The sequence below is a fragment of the Falco cherrug genome, chromosome 7 (genome assembly GCF_023634085.1).
Source record: "Falco cherrug isolate bFalChe1 chromosome 7, bFalChe1.pri, whole genome shotgun sequence".
Taxonomy (NCBI): domain Eukaryota; kingdom Metazoa; phylum Chordata; class Aves; order Falconiformes; family Falconidae; genus Falco; species Falco cherrug.
Window position 1 is genome coordinate 40794346 of NC_073703.1, and position 21355 is coordinate 40815700.

Consider the following 21355-nt stretch of genomic DNA (forward strand, 5'->3'; position numbering starts at 1 on the left):
GCCGCTCCTCATCAGAGTCTTTCCAGCAAATGTACTGTGAGTTTTTGTTTCACAATAGTATAACTGGAATGGCCACAGCTTACGCTCATGCATTCAGAAACTATTTGCCTAGAAATGTATGTATGTAACAAGGAAAGTTTAGGGGACAGTCCCTCTACAGCTACTGGATATAATGAGAATGTTAACGTGAAAATGAGTTGATCATTCAGCTATAAAGAGATGTGTGCTCTTTTCTGAGGGTTGGATTGTTATAGTTCAGAAACATCAGCTCTGGGCCAGTAATAGTTGGCAAAGGATACAACTGTCTAGCAGTCCACTGAGAATAACATTACTCCTATAGCTGGCTTCATCCTTATGTCTCTAACTATTGTAAGTCAATTCCTTTAGCTTTGATTACATATCCTGTCATATTTTTTACATTTGAGAGAGAGAGTAGCTGTGTCATATCACAACACTCTCACTACATCCAGTACATCTTGTTCTATTCTTTAATCTTTTTGAGGTGAGGTCACACTTTTTAAAACTGCCCTCTGGCTCTGAGAGTTACAGCTTTGGGTTCTGCCCTGTCTGACATCTCTCACTTAGGGAGGAATTCACTCTCCCATGCAAGTGCAGCTCCGCTTGTCTGCGCATGGAGGCCTGACCCAGCCTCTGCTCCAGTAATGCTGGTGGGTGATGCAGTAGCTGCTCTGTAGGTGCGGTTCTCTCACACTGTTTTGGGTCCTGTTGAGCAAAAAGCCTGCTGAAGGCTGAGAAGCAACCATTTAGACTTTCTGTGGCCTGACATCAGTGTTGTGCACATTAACATTTTGTTTCCTCTGGTCTAATGTGGAACAAGGTAAGCTGGGAGCTACAGGAGGGGACAGCTAAAATTGCGTGTATCCTTTTAGCTCATGAACAGGAACACACCAGCAGGATGGTGGGAAGCTTTCTGCCAGTGGGCAGAAGAAGGATGGCTCTCCCTTGTAAAGACTAAGCTGCTGAGAGTTAAAGTGGTTACAAAATGCCACTGGTCCAGATTCGCCAAGAGCTGTGCTCTGCCTCTCACACTGTGCACTTTCTTCCATGTGAATTGTTTCATGGAGACTGAGGGGCTGCTGTGGGATGAATTCTGCACAGCAAACTTGGGTTCAGTAATTAAGCCTCAAACTTTGCGCTGCAAGAATATTTCAGTGATGAATAACAAAGGGGAAGAACATTTTAATTCACAAGAGACACTGACTGCTTGGCTGGCAGTAGTTGTAGGATGTGATCCAAAACCATTTAATGTCAATGGCTATCTTTCTGTTCACTTCAGCGGAGCTGACCTACAGTGGGATTTGTTATGGTTCATCCTTATTAGTCAAGTTTAGGATGGCAGCGCCTAAGGGTGAGCGTAGGATGGCTCTTCTCTATTGTACAGGCACAAAGGAGGCCATCTGGGCAGCAGAGAATTCATGCTCTGAACACAGAAGACACAAGAGTACATCAACAGAGCAACCAACAACCATCATACCCTCCCACTGACTGGGAAGCAGCAATGAGAGAGGAAGGGGGAAATTAAAAGCTTGGAATAAAAGAGGTGGCAAAAGAAGAAATCCATCAGTGTTGATATTCCCATGTGGTGGCTTGCGAGTGGTTTGTCTTGGCAGTTGCTGGCCAGTTCCCATTGTCTGTGTATCCTGGATTCACTGCATGTGCAGTGAACCTCTCCATGGTCTCAGCAGAGCAAGTTAACTGAGGGCCTAAGCATCTGCTCCTGATCTCACCGGTTTTAAAGGGTTTGTATACCTCTGCGTTCAGCGTGCGCTGAAGTGTTTTGCTGGTCTGGTGGCAGGTACTCAATACATGTGCCTGGGAGGGCACTGGGAGAGTTTTGTACTGACTGGGCTCTGGGAAGAAGCAGAAAGTGTTTGTGACTGGTGTAGCCAATCTGGAATACACCACAAACACCAGATTAATCTCATTTGAAAACTCTGAATTAAATCTGCTTACTGAATGAAGCCTCCTACAGTTCCCCACCTTCTTTTTATTTCCTGGTATATTTTCATTTGGAAAAGCTGCAGTGTGAATGTGTTCTCTGTGCTGAACTGAATCGCGATACTGGTACATTTTTTGGTATTATTATTAAAAATGAAAGCCACAACATCATTAGATTTTCTCCCTTGCTCCTTTAGATTGCCTTGAATGTATTCCTGTTTAAGTTGTAAACAAAGCCTACTTACTTCCTTTCGTCATATCTTTTCAGCTTCTTCGAATGCAATGACTCAGCAGCTACAGGATGAATTTGACAGTAGCGTGGAGAATGCAGAAGCTTGGATGAAGGCCATCCAAGAGAAACTGAGGATCAATGACAACACCAAGGGACCTCGATCTGCCCTAGAAGCCAGACTAAGAGAGACCGAGGTAAGGGAAGAGTGATGGAGCGGTTCAGAGGTGGCTGTCACTGCTGGCATTGTTACAGCAGCTATTGCTGTGAACTCTGGAGTTTTCCACTCGGAAGCTGTCAGCTCCCCCTGCTTGCTGAAGTATTGGTCCTGTCTGGGTGGGTTTACATCAGTATTCTGATTTTTCCATCTGCAAAATGTTTACAGATGTCATAGAAAAAGGAAATTTGATATCACAGGCTTCCAAGCTTTTCAGATTGATTTGCAAAACTAGCAGCAGGTTTCACAAGTTAAAATGTTCATGCTTTCCTATGAGCATGCTCAAACCTGAAACAATTGAGTTGCTGCTTGCAATTACCAGATAGTGATTTGCAAAACTCCAGCATATAGTACAAGAGAATAAGATCACATTAGTGTTCTGTCTTCTGCAGGACTCTGGCACTGATAGAGAAAGATTGCATTGTCCTAGTAATGGGCTGTTGCAGAGTAATCACCTTGCCCTTTTCCACAAACCCTGACGATAACAGGGTTTACAGTTGCCCTTTATAATCTGTCTAACAAAAAGGTAAATGTTTTCATTTTTTTCTGGTCTTACTTAGTCTCGCATATAACACTTCTCACGGAGATCCCATTGCAGATTGTGCCTGCTGTCTTACTGTGATTTCACGTTCCTTACTTTAAAGTCTTATTAGATGTTATCTTGGTCTTGTAATCTCAAAGAGTGAAACACTCCTGTTTGCCCCATCTCTACGATTCATGATTAGAGGGAGTGGTGGTATTTTATGATTAACACTGAAACTATTTTTGTATTTATATTGCATTTAATTCCAACTAGTCTGTTCTTTGAATTAATTGGCCAAATCTTTCCCATCATTATTTACCCAAAAGTCTCTTTTTGTGTGTGTGTCTGCTTGTGTTTGGACTGCTGCTTCTGAAGTTTAACAACTCCAGAAAAATGTTGCAGGCTTACAGGGAGGATGAGGTAGTTTACATGATTGTACAGAAATGTCTTCAGCCTTTTTCCTTAACTGTGGCTCATTAGCGGCTGGATCTTGCTTCTGGCATAATATAAAGACTGTTCATGGAGTGATGGATGATGGCTAGACTTGCCTGTCAGTCATGAAAAACTGAACTATTTTGTCTTGGTCTAAGGATTTATTTCTGCCCTTGAATTATTTTCACCCATTCCTTTTGTCTGGGGAACTATAATATGTACACTCTCAAAAAACATTCAAGAAACACAAGAACTGAAGTAGGAAGAGTGGTAGTTTGGCAAAAGGGGTGCATTCAGGGCAGAGATAAGAAGATGTAAGTTTTAGAGGTTTGTGGTGATTTAATATGGCCTGAACTGAAGCCTGTTGACTTCTGTGGGCTTTGAAGGAGGTCTATAACTTGCAAAAATCATGTCAGAAAAATTTTTCAATTCAGACTTTGGAAATTCATCATTCTGAAGAATAAAAAGTGTCTGTTCTCTCTTCCTGTGTGCACATTATCCACCTCCTGCTCCATCATCCTGCCTCCTTTCTGGGCCTGGCTTTCCTGTCCAGCTCATGCGTCTTTGTGATGTGCTCACTGCTTCACCTATTGGCTGTTTTCAAATCCAGTGATCATTTTTCAGTTCCTTTTTTGCATCTGGCTTGATGGGTTTTTTTTATGCTTCCTTCCTGTGGTTTATTTTCTGTTAATGTGTTAATGAAAATGCCAGCCAAAGATAGCAATCATTTAACAAAACAGATTTGAAAAAGAAAACTGCCTGTACAGCCACTGCTTTCTCTCCAGCTGTTGTTTGCTTTCACTTGCTAGAAAAATGTCAGGCTTAGAATACAGCTTTACTCTTAAATTCTTCCTGCTGGGAATTTTATTTTCTTTCCCTGCCCTACCCTTTGCCCTGCTTTCCTGGATTCTTTTACACTTTTCACAGTGGATAGTTCATCCAAGCACCTGTTTGTATGTCACATGCAGATGTGCTATGTAACATGCCAAAGGAACAGTCTTTTCCCAGAATGCGAGACTAGAGATCCAAAGGCCTGTGATTTGGTCTCACCTTTGCAATAACTGACATGATTTTTTTGAACAAATCCCATAGGCCTGATCTTTGCAAAAGGAGTTGCTGATTTTGAGGCTCTCAGTATATTCATTATAGAAGCCTTCTCCTCCAAACTTGAAAGCCCGCAGTTTGCCAGGAGTTTGTGGAAGTACAGCAAGGAAAGTTAATCTGATGGTATCAAAAGTTTGGATAACGTGCTGCTGAAAACTGACTTGCAAATTGGGACGTAATTAATGTGTTACATTGTACAGAACTTGTGCTGATTTTCCATCTCTGGGTAGAGGAAGAGAGTCTACTTAAATTTAGATGGCTTAACTTTCCGTTCCTGGCATTCCAATTTGTGAAAGATATACATTTTCACCTATTCATAACTTAGCAGTTTAGGGTCAAAGCAAAATTTGGTAGCAGGCAGAAAATTCCACTAGTTAATTTCTCTTGGCTTGTTTTCTGAGCCAACTTTGATTTGCAGTAGGAAACCTTTGTAATATGCTTCATGATTTCTTATAGCAGAGCTTAAAATTGAGATGTTGCAGTATACCCTGTGGAGATTGCCTCTACATTCTTTGACAGGTGGGGGAGAATGACTGGCATGTGGGAAAATAGTGCTGTAACTTTATTACAGCAGTGGAAACACAGCCACAGGTATTTGATAGAAGATGATCTGGGTTTTGTAGCTAACTTAAGTGGTTTTCAGCCACTACGTGGTTTTCAAATAAATTCAGTTCTTTGGGATGTTTAAGAATAAACAAATCTGAAGAAAATGTCATGTTTTCCTTTCAGGAGAAGTTTTGCAGCAGGTCTTCATGATACCTGGGTAAAAGCAAAGTTTGAGTTTAATCAATTACACTTGATTTCTTTTCATGCTTTCAGTCTCATTTGTTTTTCTTGTAGAAAATACGCGCACTGGAACCAGAAGGCAATTTGAAAATAGACTTGATTCTTGTGAAGGCAGATGCTGCTCTTCGCAGCGTCAGTGAGGATAAGAAGCGTGAGGTGCTGTCTAAACTGAAAGCCGTTAAAGCCTTGTGGGAAGAGACAGCCATATACATTACTCACTGTCACAGGTAAGACAAAGGTACCCTTTGCACAAGGCTGCTATTTCGTGTGTTGAGGCAGTTGTCTCATCCAGTGCTTCCATAAAGTGCTTCCTGCCTCTCCCTGCTGCCTGGATTGTTGACAGCAATCACTGCTAATCCCATTCCCATGAACACATTGGGGACAGTGTGGGGAGAGAGGGTCAGAGGGACCTCAGTGCTCTCTGCCTTCACAGCCCAGCCCACCTCATGGTCTGGAATGGTAAATTGGGCCAGGACAGGGACGTTGGTACAGAATGTTCACTCCCTGGAGCAGGGAGGACCTGGGAAGTTAATTTGGGCCCTCTGAAGTCAGAGCAGCTTAAAATTGCTCTTGCCCTTTGCTTTGAAGGCCTTTTGAGCTTGCCAATTCCCACTGTTCCCATCATAATTTCATCTAACTCCTCTCTTCTTGCTCTCCCCAACAGCCGTATTGAGTGGGTCTGGCTGTGCTGGAGTGAGTACCTGAAAGCCCAAGATGCGTTTTACGTGTGGATTCACAACATGAGGGTGACCTTGGAGCCTGACATTGAGTTGCAGCTTGGCTTAAAGGAGAAGCAGTGGCAGCTGAGCCATGCTCAGGTTCTGCTGAATGATGTCTTAAATCAGTCAGTCCTGCTGGAAAGACTGCTAGAGGAAGGTGCTTCCTTGTTCAGCAGGATAGGTGACCCCAGCGTTGATGAGGATGTTCAGAAGAAAATGAGTGTGGAATACGAAGGAATCAGGGAAGAAGCCCAGGTACACCTATAAAGAGTGGGAGGTGTTCAGATTTCACCAATATACAGTGTTGTTTGCTATCTGCTTCTTGAGTGATAGGGCTTCCCTGGTAGGACTGCAGAAAGAAACAGAGCGGAGGACCCGTTCTTTCCATCAGTGGACTGTTTGCAGCAGCCATCATCTCCCAAGCTAAGCTGCTGATTGGGATGCTCTTACACTGTGCTTTATAGTGTGTTGTTGTAAAGTAACTGCAAGCTGCTTGCTGTGACCTAGTGAACCTAAACCTTGGTTTAGGTGATCTCTATATAAAGTTGGAATTGTTCCTTGTCTTTCAGCACATTACTGATCCTTGTATAAAGACATGCAAAGTACTCATTCCCAGAGCCGGGGAGCATTGCATGCACCCTTGCTGGAGGAAGTAGCATTAGTTCAGATCCACAGCAGCACTCCCTGCCTGCAGAACTGGGAAACATAGAGGTGGGAGTGTGCTGTGGCCCAACGCTCTGCTCAACTAGCCAGTTCCAGTATCTGAAAGATCTTCACTGCATACAGATACTAATTTTTGCCTGATGCTAATTTTCCATCTTGAAAAGTTATTAAATAGGCAGGTGTAAGACATCCTAGTTCATCTTTCAATGCCAATGACCCCATTCCTGGGTAAAGATTTCAGATAAGGCTAATATGTGTCACTTCTAAAGCTCAGGTAAAGACAGGATTGGACCATGTGTCATGGCTGAGGGGCAGACATCTGCAGCTGGGCGGAAGAATTCAGTTTCTTATTAGCGTATATCAATAGAAATGCTCAAAGGGATATTTGAAATATATACATATGGAGACACATCTATCCCAAACATATAGAGATGAAAATCTAGCCTTTGTCTCACAGTGGCTTCCAAGGGTTCCATAGGCTGGAATTACCTGGTGCAAATACAAATCCTTTTCATTACACTGGTTCTGCTATCTGCCTCTGTCATAATGTTGCTTTCTATCTGTTCCCACACTTACACCCCAATCCAGAACCGGAGCCTGACAGTGATGTATGCTTTCCCTCCCTGGGGGCTGTTGTACAAAGTTAACTTCAGATTACACTGGAAGAATCACAACATTAGGATGCTCATGCCATTGCTCTGCTTGCTCTACAAATACTTCTATTGTTTTAAAGAACAGCACCCTGAACCTCAGAAGTACAAAAAAACCAAAACAACCCCAAGCTGGCACCTTTCATAAGCATGAAATTCAGATAAAACTTCTGCTAATGAGTCTTTCCAAAAACCAGAGTGTATTTGGAAATTTTGTAACTGCAGCTGCCACAGAGAGGCTGTAAAGCCATCAACAGACTTGAGCCTCAGTGTTGATTTTTTTTTAAAATTTATTTCTTTTTAAAGGTAGATCTGTTCATTGCAAGGCAAATGGATTTATGAATAAGAAGGTTCCTGGGAATTCAGATGTTGTCTTTCTAGATTTCCATTTTAAATTCTCATTCACTCCCTTCTAAGGAAAACTTGTCTTTGGTTTTGAAGCAGGAGAGTCATTAGCTATTTTAATAGGCAGTTCTTTCAGACAAGTCATTTGAATAATCAGAGCCAGAATCTGACCTCTCTGAGACTGGTTTGACATAGTATAATTTCTCTAAATGACATGGATACATGCTGGTGTAAATGAGATCAGGAAGTGCCTTGTAGTACTTAGACAAAATATGTCTTTATGACTGCAGCCAACTGAGATGCTAGAAAAAGCTTTTCTTTGGCATTGGTTAGAAATACCACATTTCATAGAAGGATGGAGTGAGAGAATACAGCTAAGAAATCCCTCTTTCAGGAGGTGTGGAACAAGGAAGGGAGTTGGGAAGCCTTGGATTTTGCAGCTGAAGTAAGTAGAGTTCGTTAGCTAATGCCAAGGTTACAGGCACCTTGGGAATCATGTTGGCAAGTATTAACACTAGTTAGAGAAGCCCTGCCACCTCTTCCAACAGGAGGGAGAAATGAATGAAAGGGACGTGGGAGTTGTAAGGGGATTGCTCCGGCCCCTCACATGATGAGAGGCCAGGCTAAATGTGACTTGCAGATGCCAACTGAATGCCTGAGCTGCCTCCCAGAGGAGGCTCTCTGGTGTTTGCAGATTGCACTTGTGTTTGAAGAGCATTTTTAGATCCCGTGCAGTTGTCTGGCTCTATCAGAAGGCAAACTCTTGGACAGTGTTTCTTAAATGGTTTGTCTGTGACTGTGCTTGTCTGGTATGAGCAAATGGTGGGGTTTTTTTTCCTAGTGCTAACATGTGTCCTTATCATTCTCAAATTTTAAAAGCACATAATTTTCTTTTAATTACATTGGCAGGAATATTTTTAGATGTGGCAGCCATTTCCTATATGGTTTCCCTTGGTAAAATAACAACATGCAGAGGTAGACGGTTGTGAGTTTTAGCATAAATGATGACTGAAGATGAAAAAAAAGTTCTGATATACGGTAGGTTGATACTTAGTCAAATATATCAAATATGTCTGAGTACATCAAATGAATTTCAGTTCATGTTGTCTTTGGTAACTGAAACCTAGATATTTATAATGCCAACCATCACATACCCAAGAGCTAAGACTAAAAGCTCCAGGAAGGGCTACAAGAGTTTTCTGTACCCAACCTGAGATTCCACAGAGGGATTTAAAGCAGGAACTTGCTTTATCTGCTCTAGATTGCCTTCCAGAGGAGGCTTGTTTGCCTTTGCTGCCTGTAAGGGGAGCTTAGGGGAGAGGGTTTCTTATGCCTCTGTCTACCCTCCTTGGGTACCCAGGGCTCACTGTATTTTGCCCAGACACACCTCTTCCTCTGCAGCCCATGGCAAACCCATTCTTTTCCGGTTGCTGCTGTCACTCTTTCCAGGGCCACGTCCTTGCCTAATGTCTTCTCGCATTAACCAAGTGCATGTGGAGATTGACTTTAACATTGTCCTGCTCCCAGAACAGCTAACCTAACAGAAGCAAGTGATACGATATTTTCCATCATTAGTTTTCCTGCCGAACCTCTGGGGAGGAGTGGGGCAGGCAGGTCTTTGTAAGCCTTTTGTTTGACAGCTAGCACAGTCTGTCCACATCCAGGGAATCTCTTCCTTGACCTCACGGACCAGCAGGAGTATCAAAAATGTGCTCTCCTTTGTTTTGGCTGGATAGCCCGGCCAGGGGTGGGTCATTTAAACTTCCTTCTTAACCCTCTATATAGTAGTGTAAGACTTCTGATTTTAATAATAGCCCCAGTTTGTTATTCTGACATGTTTGGAGCTTCTGTCGGTGCAACAAATTAGCCTGATTGCCTGGAATCAATAGGCTTGGGCTGACTTGTTTGACTTTGACATTTGGCCCATTTATGCTGCTATAAGATTGCATTCTTCATCTCTAACTTGAGGTCAAGGTGAGAATCATTTAAGCTGTCTACACCTCTGCAGATTTGAGAATCAAGGCAAGGGGATTTAGTGAACAAGTGAGGTGTTCTGCTGGATACATCTTGGCCGTGGAAGTCTGCAGTCATCATTCTGCTTTTTGGTCTCATCCAAACCCATGTTTGCATAGGTGGTGCTATTAAAGATCCTGCCCTAATAAGTGGGCAGCATTTTGTCCTCCAAGGGAAGCAGTTGTCCCTTAGCTGACCCATTTTTTTCCCAAATCGAGACAACTAACTTTAGGGGAGTTGCTCTTGATTTGCACAAGTCAGCAGAGATTACTGTGGCAGTGTGGAAACCAGACTGGTGTTGTGGCACCTGGAGAATGGTGGCTTTGTACTGCACCAGGAACCTAACCGGTCGCAAAGGTGAAGGGCAAAGTCCCAGAGGGATCACCACTCCACAGCACACGTGAGGTTCCGTCTGACTGATGCTCATGCCACCTTTCTGCTGGCCTCGCTGGAGAAAGGCTGACCGGACGGTGATGGCCCACTGCCACCTCAGGCAGGTTGACGGGTGTGAGGACATGCCCAGAGCCTCGCACAGACAAGGGGAACACAGAGAGGACTTTGAAACTCTGCCCACCATTGCAGCTATCATCCTACTCTGTGGAGGACAGCTGGGATGAAGCTCTGCTCAGAGGCATGGGATATGTCCCATGTTACGCAAAATGAAGCTCAGCCTGTTGGCTGTGACAGCAAAGCCTTTCAAGGGTGCTGCAAGCCCTAAATGGATCGCGCAACGAGTATGGTTTTTTCTAGTGTAACCATAGGGTACATCAATAGATCTCCATGCCAAGTGGTGAAAAGCAGGAAAAAAGTCAGTCTGTTGTTGTAGGAAATAATACTTAGGTTGGATATTATACTGGTGAAACAACTGGGCAGGATTCTTTGGGATTTGTGTAAAATTTCCATCAGCAAGGCCTAAACTTCAGCTGGCAAACAGGCATAGTCTAAGCAAATGTGCCCCTGCCCCATTGTGAGGGGTGCCAGGCTGGGTCAGTGGGGGGCAGCTTAGGATGTGCCGGTCGCTGTAAGTTCAGGGACTGTCGGTTGTAGGGTGCATGCACAGTAACTCAGAAAATGAAACCTGCTTCCCGTAGGCTCAAATTTGCTTCCGAGGTCTCTGATAGTTTGTGATCTGCTAATTGAGTAGGTAGGAAAGTTCCTGAGCTACATGATTGAAGGTTATAGTCACTTTTGGTACAGCCTGCTTAAATAACGAACACTTTAAAACAATGCCCCTAGTGCAGCCTCTTTTATTCTGGTTTTGATCAGCTGATCTGTTGTGTGCTTATCTTTATTTTTAAGCAGCACAGGGAACATAACTGCTTGTCTGCCAAAGTAAAAACCACAAGCAGACTTCTGTCCCTTCTCTTTTTCTAATGAAAGATTAGGAAGTTTTGGAAAGGAGAGTCTAGAAATTTCACTGGAGAGGATCTTGCAGTTTGTCTCCTCAGAGGCTTGCCATTGAGAGCCTGCAGCATGACCCAGGTGGGGACAAGCCTTTATGTCCTTCCGTGTTCTGTTTCTTGAGGTGAACTGTGAATTCCTGTGGAGGCCAAGCACTATCGGGGCTCGTGGAAAGGGACTCTTGTTTATATGACTTCTGGGTTACATTGTAAAGGAAAAAGAGCCAGATAAGCACTGTCCTCAGCTTCTGATGTCTCTTGTTACAGAGAAGAGTGAAACTGCTTGAAAAGATAACCAAGGAACATGAGCAGTACAGCACTAATGTCAGCCAGTTTCAATCGTGGCTGGATGGTGTAAGAGAAAGATTAAACTGCATTGCAGAAGCAACCAAGTCTTCAGCAGAGGACAAGTTAAAGTCATTGAAGGTCTGTAAACAATTCTAACAAAGAGCTAGGATTGTATGTTCTTCATGCCTGTATATGCTTCTCAAACTGCACAAGGGTGTACTTCAGAAAAGAATTGCACGAACAAAATAAGGTGGTGATTGCTAGGTCCTAAAACTGTTAGTACATTTGGTTCTCCCAACTGTAGCGTAAGTCACAGCCTGGTCTGTTATTTTCCTTAAAGCCTGATTTCCTACCTTTATGTGATTCTTTGAGAGTCTTGTTCTTTAAGCTTGTTTAAACAAATTGTATTTGGTAAACATAATACAAATAGAGCCTGAAGGCTCACAGGTTTTGAGAGTTTAGAACTGGTGATAAAAATACCAGTTTTGAGAACAGTATCTGATATTTTGGTGCCACTGCTTAAACTGTTTAGCTTTAAATGTCCCGGAGATATGACTTATTATTTCATAGTGCCTACAGCTCCTCTTTTCTTTGTCAGGGACCTCAGGTGACAAGTATTTATGAGTGCCAGTATTTTCAGAATCATGGCAGTTAGTATCACTCAGAAGACAATCAAATCACCAACCCTGGCTTCTGGTCACTTGAAAAAATATGTATATTAAAATAAGAAGTGAAGAACAAAATATTTACGAACGGGGGAGCTGGTCTTTTTTTCCTACTGCTTTCAGCTTTTTTCCCCAGCTTCTCATTCCTGCAGCTAATCTTTATTTAACTTCTTTGTGTAGGAAATTGCCAAAACCATTAGAAGTGGAGGAAAGGAGTGGAAGCGCCTTGAAAATCAGTGTGCAGAGGTGATTCATAATACCTCCCCACTCGGAGCTGAGAGAATGAAGGATGAACTCGAAGACCTAAGAAAAGCCTTGGAGAAGTTGAAACTGCTGAGTAGTGAGGAGGAGGAGAGATTGCTCAAGATCCAACAGTCAGAAAGTGCCTATAACTCCCAAGTCAGACAATTAGAAGCAGATGTCCAGGAGTTGAGAAAAGATCTACAGAGACTAGAAAATTATCTGGACTCTGGGGAAGGGGAGAAGACTGAAGATGAGTTCGTAACTCTGTGGAGAAAATGCAATGTAAGTTGTTACCCTTTGTATACCTAAAATCTTGAGTTCAAAGGGACCATATGCAAAAAGAGCACCACCGTACAGAGTAAACAACACAAGTTTCTCTGCTTAAAAAGAAGCGGGAAAATAATGCCTCACTTTATATACAGATACATGCATACATACACATGCACGCACAAATACACGTATTTCTGGGGTATTTGGTAAGACCATTTCTATATTATATCCTTCATCTGTGTAAGGTGGGTACCTGTATTCCTTTACCAGCAGAGACATCTTCATTCCTAAGGAGTCCCAAGTTTGTAGCAATCCAGTATTTACACTAAAATCAATCTGTTGCGAAAATGAGTGCAGAAGGTTTGTCACAAATAAAGCAGATAAGAATCTTTACCACTCATTTCCTCTTAAGGGCTGATTTTGCATTTATTATCTCTTCTCAAAATGCCTTTAATTGCTGTTTGTGTATCTAGAGCTCAGCAGGACTAGCTGGGGAACGTATATGCAAAAAAGATCCACAAAATAGAGGCTGGTTCAATCCAGCTACATTTGCATGTTTTTTTGTTGGTTTTGTTTCCCTATGTCACCCTAGAATTAACATTCTGTCTATGTGAGTCTTTGAGAAAGAGCTGTTCATGCAAACAGATGCAGTTAAGACTGCTCCAAAAATGCATCTCGTTATGTACTGCAGTCAGTGAACTAAAACTGGGTCTGTTTGTGATTCACTCTGTTCAAACAGTGAACCCTGCAGATCAGATGCAGAGGCTGGGCAGTGTGAGGAGAGGAGAGAAAGCCTGCAGGAACAAAACTGTTCCCGAGAATGTTTTCTGCTTTAGTGAAGTCTATATTCCTTAAAACCAGGAAAAAAGGCAGCAGAAAGGGGACTTGTGAACACCCTGAGACACAGCCTTATCTCTTCATTTCATGTGCCAGACACTACATAAGGTGTAACCTGTTCATTATTTTTATGATCAAGGCAACGAGAAAAGCTCTGGCTGCAGAAGAGTCCAAGGTTGAGAGGCTGAAGGCTCAGCTTAAGGAGCTGCTACGGTTTTCCCAAGATGTGCAGCCACACACTGAGAGTGTTGTCTCCACAATACAGCTGTATCAAAGGTAGTGGGAAGCCTGATTATGCCGGGGGTGGTGGGGGGAATATTTTCTCAGATATTGAAGGGATTGACAGAGGTCTAAGAAAAAAGTGATATGCCATCTGATTGTAGGTGACAGGCAGAAAAGAAAGGCTTTTGCTAATTGCATCCGCCTCCGCATTTCAGTAAACCCGTAATTTTAGCCATTTGCTAGGAGCTGTAGGCTGCTGGCCATTTTCAAGCAACAATCTGACATCGTTAATGCTGTGTATGGTTTGCAGAAAATTAGATTGTTGGCAACTAGTTTGATCTTCTTTGCATTTTATAATAATAATTTATGTATTTTGCTTGCCTTTCATGACAGCAACTAGAAAATCAGGACAGGAGCTGTAGTAGTAAACGGTTCAGAAGAATTATGGCCCTCCCTTGTTGAATTTGTTGTGGTGACTCACCAGCCTTAGCAATTATTTGGCAGAGTTTATTCCCCTTCTTCTGGCAACATATACTCATGATTCCTGTTTTCAACTTGCCTTGGGTTGGAAACTCTGAAAGTTCAGCCTCTCCCCAGACTTCAGTGTTTCCGTTTCCAGGCTGCCTGGAATCAGGAAGTAAAGGAGCTGCAGCAAATTTTGCAAACTAGAAGAAAGGATTTGTTTGGTTCTTTTTTTTTTTTTAAGGAAAAGGAAAGGTCAGTGTTTTTACTATATCCAAGCTTCTTTTCCTCCGTCCAGTGCATGGTATGCTGTCCTGCTGGAAGGGTTTTAGTTCATTATGGGAAAGGATTTCAGTTTAAAAACTAACAAGTAAACAATATTGAAAGAGAAGCAGAGAATGCAGGGGACTTGTCTCTCAGGAGAAAATGGCAGCTGCTCTTTTGCCAGCTTCTCTCCAAAGCTTCTTTGCGAAGTCTGGCAGCTTCACGCTGAGCCTGGCAGGGGCAGCAGAGCAAATGGCGAAGGACGTGTAATGTCAGAACTTTCTATTTGCGGAGATTTTGGCCTTTGCAAGCTTCCCTTTGTTTAGCTCTGTAACGTCCCAGCGACACAGGTAAGGTTATTCTTTCTGTATTTATAGAAAGGCAGTATTAATCTTGATTGGCATTGCTCTTGCCTGCCCGTCTTGTGAATTTGCAGGATACTGTTCTCATATGAACATATAGTTTGGGCTGCTTTCTGCCATATAAAATAGGATTCTGCAAACTGGGAGGTCAGGAAAGCTGAGAAAAACAGGAGGCAGCTGCATGGGGTGTATCACTGCTAGGCCTTGTTACTCAGCTGTATTTTGGATGAGCCTTTATAATAGAAGCCTAGATATTTAATGGATGTGTGCTGATTTTATTTTATTTTCAGTACCTATGCACACACATAGCTGTGCGTGTATGTGTATACATATATATAAATACAAAGCTTTTATCAGAATCACCTATATATATTAATATAAATACAAGTGGTTTTGCAAAATTTTAAAAATTTATATCTGAAAAAATGTATTTTGGTAGGTAACATAGGGTGATCAAAGATTTCTTAACGCAATTTTTTAAACAAACAAAGACTTGACAATATGTAAAACAACAGAGGCAACTCCAGTTAAATTCTAGACGCTCTTGGCTTGTTCCTCCCATCAGTCAGTGAGACTGTGCCAATAACAGGATTTGTTAAATCATGCTGGTAATAGCAGCCAAAAAAGATTGCATTAGACAGGGAGGCTGCTGGCTGCTAGAAAGGCACAGTAATTCCTGATCCACAGTTGCACTAGAGACGAATGTGTCCCGTGGTGTCTAAATAAAGTTTTGTTGGATGTCTCTGACTGACAGAGCAGCTGTCAGTACGCAACACCAGGCTCAGAGAGTAAAAAAAGGCTGAGGCTTTTGTGTAGGATACAGTTTACACACAAGTGTTGTGTTAATTCATGCCTTGTGTTTGGACTTGGATTTCTTCATAACTCTTCTCTCTGCTGTCGCTTTATCCTTGCAGTGTTAGAAGCAAGGCATCTAAAATGAGCACTGATACAGAAACCCAGCTGAGAAGACTCTTCCAAAATCCTCTGCAAGATTTTGAACAGTGGAAGCCATCAGTCCAAATGCTCCTGAAGACTCCTGAGCCAGCACTGGCTCACATTGAGGTAGCAAACCTGTTACTAAATTCAGAAACTGATATTTGGTTTGTGTTTGCCCAAGCTATGCCGGCAGCTGCCTGAATACAGCTGCTGGACATCAGCAGCTGGAACTGCCTTTCCAGTACGGCAGGAAACCTCGCATATGGAGGTCAATGCTTAGCTCCAAGTGTAGCAGAATGTCTTACTTTCTGCCCTCCGTTTGGTTAACAGAAGTTGTCAACTGACTAGGCTGAATTAAAGTGCTAGATATCTTTAACAGTGATGCTAATATTGTTTAGCATTAGCCCAGATCTCCCTGGACAGGAAGCCTGTGGATTCTGTTAAGAAGTGTGTAGTAGCATAGTCATGGAATTATAATGGATGATTTCTGCATGTGCAGCGGGTGCAGCATGTGCAGCAAGGTGTGTTTGTTGCTTAGTCATCCATGTCATCTCCAGAATAAATGTGTCTGTGAACAGGGATGGAGTTTATCCTCGGAATGAGCATTCAAGCTGTCCTTTCTGTTGGTTGTTTAGGCCTCTGCTCTGCACAGACAACTCTTTCCATAGCACAGCTTTCCTCTATTTCTGTTCACAAAATGGATGCAGCCCTGATGCTTCTAACATTATCAGGAAGACTTTTCCTTTAACTGGGCACTGTCCAGGTACCTTCTGTTACCCCTTGTCAGCCCAGCATGCTGTTTTTACCTGACTTTGTCATACTGGTTTGGTTGTGTGATTTGTGTGAGAATAATATGGTTATATGATTTTTAAATTTTTGTTATGATTTCACTGGAAGAATTTTTATCTTGTAGGCTGCTCTAGTTGAAAGCTCCCAGTTCAAAGAGAAGTTGATGACATTACAGCTGAAGAAAGATTTGCTAAACAGTGTCCTTGGTGAGGAAAAAGCAGAGTCTTTCCTGCAAGAAGTGGCTGAAGCTTCAAAGGAGAGAGAAATTCTACACAAAGGTCTGCTGCAAAGCAAGAGCAAACTCCAGGTGAGCCTCAAAGCCCATATACAGTCTTTACCTGTGACAAAAACAGTGATCAGTCTTTAACTAAGCCAGTTTTATAGATGTAAATTTAGTACTAACTAGCTGTGCCCAATCCTTGTCCTAGGTTGGTCAAATATTCAAATAAATTTGTGGTCTGTTGCATAGTGTAGCTTGGGGTTTGTTCTGAGTCTGAACTAGACATTGACAAAAGATAATGCCAAGGGATATATGTTAAATGCTGGAATCTTTTTCTTCTTTCTCTGTCTAGAACTTGATATCGCAACATAAGGATTTTGACGCTGGTTTCACACCTTTGCAGAAGAAATTATCTGCCATTAAAGCCAAATTAGATCTAGAGAAGGAACCACGGCCTGACCTCTTGGGTAAGAAGACACAACTTCAGAGACTCCAGGTACATTACACTAATGTTTGACCGTGATATCCCTAGTTAACTGTGGTCCTGTTTTGTTCATACTTTATCAACATTAGGAATTCAGTACCTTGTCCCCTCAATTGATTGTATATTAGATAATTTCATTTGGTCCACTTCATATCATGGAGTAAATGAAATCAAAGCAATGCAGCTGAAGAAATGGCAACTGAGCTTGAGAGAAGGAGCAAGCAGCTGAAAGCTGTTGGTGCCACACCTTCTTGGGCTAGTTTTACTGCTAAAGAAAATTTATCCCGATACTTCCCACTAGGAGTGAAACTGCACAAGATGACATGAGCCAATCTAACTCCCTTCAAAAGCAGGGACTTCCCATTGTCCCACCACCTGCGTCCCATCCTGCCCTTCCGTCACTGCTTTGACATGTGCTGGATTTACTTCACAGGCTGATTGAGCTGGCCAAGATAAGAAAAAAGTAACAGAAAAAGATGATAATTTTCCACTTGGTTAGTGTTTGAACTGATTCAGCAAACGGTTCAACATGCAGTAAAGCCTGCTCAAGGCAAGCAGTGAGACTACATAGCTGGGAGAGGGGAGAGAAGAGCAGGAGGGGAAGAGAGAGGGGCTGTGACTCTTCCTTTTTGCCATGGTGACCTACAGTGATACCTATATAAGCTGTATGGTGCCACTTCACCCTTGGTGACCACAGGGGTGTTGTCACCATAGTTTTCTTTATAGTACTTAGCTGATTATACTATGTCTCCTCTGGCAGCTTCTCAGCAACTTACCTTCTTTGTTATCAACTGGTAGCACGTAAGGACATCCAACCATTTCTTTTGGAAACATTTACTCCTAGATATCAAAACAATTAATTTTCTTAATGACAGTGATTGTTCCTGTTTTCTGTCCTCACACTGTTAAATGAAGCTTTAGTGTATGTTTTGTGGAAATCCATTCCATATCTAGCACATCACCCATACGGAATCTGTCTTTACCTCTGCAGATGATCCAAGATGACTTGGCAGAGCTTGCAATTCAAATGGAGGACGTAGAGAAGCTTGTTCAGTCAAATACAACACACAGACATGAAATGAACCAACTTTCATCTGACTCTCAGGCTCTGAAGAGATCATTGGAGGTAACATAAGGAAGAGTTTTTAGTTGCTTGAGGAATTGTCAGTTGCCACTATTTAAAAACGTTTAAAAACATCTTTGAGATTGTAAGCTTTAAGTGACACATATTTTCATTTCAGGGGAAGAAGGCATAGAATTTTTATGACTTTGACAACTTCTTCCAGGATTGTCTGACTATCTGTAGTGTGATTTCCTTTTGAAATAGGATACCATCCACACAGATTTTATAATTATATAAATTTCTGGAGTGGGCCTGAAATTTCTGACCAAAAGACCTCATAATTATATTATCATGGAAGTGCTTGGTGGTCTTCCCAGATTCCTGCATAGTGTTTTTGTACCAAACCATCTCGGTTTTTATAGTTTTGTAACCTAAAAGTTAATGAGAGAAAAGTGTTGCAATTGCCTAAGTACTTGTTTTGACCTGAGGCATTTTGTAGCTTGTAAACATAGCTATAAAAGGACCTTCCAAAGCAGTCTAAGAAGAAGAGCTTTATAAAATTACCTTAGTTACGCAGGTCACCATAAAAATACATATGATATTTTGTTACCCTAATATAGGCTGTGGAATTCTAGTTTCAGTCTCAATAATCCTATTTATTGCTGAACTGGCCTTTTGGAAAAAAAAAAAAGCGTACAGTCAGTTCTGCTTGAGGGAGTGTAAGATGTATTTAATATTGACTGGGGTGTAAAAAATCCAAACATATTCTTTATTCTGTTTCAGCTGAAAATGAAGGGAGCTATTCTAATACTTAATGCCCCCCACCCTTCATGTGGCTGAATTCAGGTCTGCACGAGCTTGTAGATGTTTTCTATGCAACTGATGCTAAAGGACAAAGTTCTTTTGTGTCTCACTGACAGTTGCTTTTTTCCTTGTTGCCCATTGATTCTGTGCCAGTAGTCACAGTGTTTGATCCAGTAATAAAACTGCTTTTTGTATGTGTTCAGTTGCTGATATACTTTTGTCATTTGTAGATGATGATACAGCAGAGTGAAGAGCGTATTCAGAAGCATTGGGCATATAATGACAAACTCTCAGACCTTCAGCAGTGGATTTCAGCAACCACGGAGAAGATTGTCTCCTACCAGGATGCTGATGGAGAGCAGAACACTGAGGGCAGGGTGGCAGACCTTGAGGTGAGAAAAGCATCTTATTGTAAGATGTTAATTAGTCACTTTGCAGCATTCAGACATTAAGGACAGGGGTTTTCTGGTGAGGGTTTCCCGACTGGGAAGAACACTGATGGTTTGTTCCTCCTGTGATAACTGTTTGGTTGCTGCTCCATCCCTGCTTTGCCCTGTGTTGTGGGCTGTGGAGCTAGGTAAAAGACAAGAACAGTGAGAAATGGCTAAGAGTTGTTGAGATGGATAAAGTATTACCAAAGGACAGGCAGTTTTAAGAAGAGCTCTTCCTGCCAGGGCCATCCCTCTGGACAATACTTATCTTTGCCTGCATGCGGTCATCGATACATTGAACGTTATTACCCTGTTAGCTAACCTTATGCTGTGTTGAACTGAGCTGTGCCACAGCTACTAGCTTTTCCCTGTGTAGCAGTATTTTGCACGCTAGGTTCACTCTGGCAGGTTACTTCAGCTGAAAGTTTTGGCCTTCATACAGGAGACAAAGATATCTCATGGGAAGGCTACAGAAGGGGTGCGTTGACAGCTTGTGCCCTTTACGTTTTGCCATCAGCTCTTTTACCTATGTTGGCTCTTTGCAAGAATCCACAGCATTTTTTTTTCTGGCTAGTGCTAACAGAACCAGCATAGTCCTGGACTGAACATGGCCTTCATTCTGATACAGCCTGTGCTTTACCCAGGATACCTAGAAGTAACTGTAAGGGCTGTATCTTTCAGAGATGGCTAGCTGAATTTCCAGATAAGGAGATCCAGCTGTACCTGGTGGAAGCTCATGGCCAGCTGGTCATGGAGAATTCTTCTCCAGAGGAGACTGCCCATGTCCAGGCAGAGCTGGATCAGCTGGAGGAGTCGTGGAGATCACTGAAGGAGATGTCAGCTGCGTAAGTGTTTATGTACATCTTCCTCTTGTCCCTTCAAGGAGATGCTCTTTACTGTGGTTTAGACTGACCAGACACACTTAATGCTTTATGCTGTGTGCTGTGGAAGTGGACAGCTAGGTTACAATGCTATGAGCAAGAAGAGATTTTATTAATTGTTTGTAAGCTGGAAATCATTACTTTCAAGAAAACATTTTAGAGAACCTGGAGACCAGAGCAGTCTATGAAGTTTCCTTTACCTCATGCTTGGAGTAGGCAGTGTCTCCGTAGGATCTGGCTCACCCTTGCGCTACCAGTCCATGTCAGAGGAAATAGGACTGAGTGACTTCTGTTCTGCCTCACCTTCCTGTTCTCCTTGCTGTCTGAGCTGGAGATGCCTCCAAGGAGGCTATATCTGCACTGGAGATTTGTGCCTTTTGCAAACTCGCAAGGGTATAAACTGAGCTAAAATCCTCTCTCAGCTGGCAAATGTGGACTTATTTTGCCTTCACTACGCAGTGTCAAACTGCTGCTCGTATTTTCTGGTCTGTATTAAAATTTAATACCGTGCTACATGTGTGAATATATTCATACATAGTGTCACAACAGGCATAAAAATGGAATGACTAAATTGAGGAAGGCTTGATTATACTGCCTGCTGTTACCAGACAGGAAGGTATATTGTCAAGGTAGTGGGTTCTTTAGTCCCTCACTCCCCTGAATAAAGAAAACAAAACACTTGGAAATGTTAGAACTAGAGGACTGGTACTGCTTTGACTTACTTACTTTGTTAAAAAGCTTTTGGAAACAACTTTAATAGTAATAATGCTATTAATAGTAATAATAGTATAGTAATAACAGTGCTGTTTCACCAGAGGTGTCCCCCATAGCCCCACTCAAAATGTGGATGTCTCATCATTAAATGTTTTACTGCACTGATGTCTCTGGTTTTGTGTTTTCAAGTCTTCTTAAAAAGTGGAAGATAAATATACCAGTGGCTGGTAAGAAGAAGAAAATAGCATTTGTGGACAACAGACTGATATCTGGACCTGCCTTCCCTCTTTTAGATGCAGATCCCAACCATAAGCAGGTAAGAGGGAGACTCTATATCTGTCTTCATATCAGCTATACAGGTACAATTTTATTGGCTTCAT

The 21355-nt window shown here is 42.2% G+C and overlaps 1 protein-coding gene across 6 annotated transcripts in view; it reads left to right on the forward strand.

Moving 5' to 3' along the window:
• The window catches only part of SYNE3 (spectrin repeat containing nuclear envelope family member 3), an 82176-nt gene that overhangs the window by 37634 nt on the left and 23187 nt on the right, over positions 1-21355 (forward strand). For all 6 annotated transcript variants that reach the window (XM_055715139.1, XM_055715138.1, XM_055715142.1 and 3 more), the window contains 13 exons: positions 2228-2385; positions 5305-5477; positions 5915-6224; positions 11308-11466; positions 12174-12518; positions 13483-13619; positions 15568-15715; positions 16503-16685; positions 16951-17094; positions 18074-18208; positions 19180-19341; positions 20062-20225; positions 21165-21291. In XM_055715139.1, the coding sequence (XP_055571114.1) occupies positions 2242-2385; positions 5305-5477; positions 5915-6224; positions 11308-11466; positions 12174-12518; positions 13483-13619; positions 15568-15715; positions 16503-16685; positions 16951-17094; positions 18074-18208; positions 19180-19341; positions 20062-20225; positions 21165-21291 (2331 nt within the window). In that variant the 5' untranslated portion in view covers positions 2228-2241. The remainder of the gene's footprint in view (positions 1-2227; positions 2386-5304; positions 5478-5914; positions 6225-11307; positions 11467-12173; positions 12519-13482; positions 13620-15567; positions 15716-16502; positions 16686-16950; positions 17095-18073; positions 18209-19179; positions 19342-20061; positions 20226-21164; positions 21292-21355) is intronic.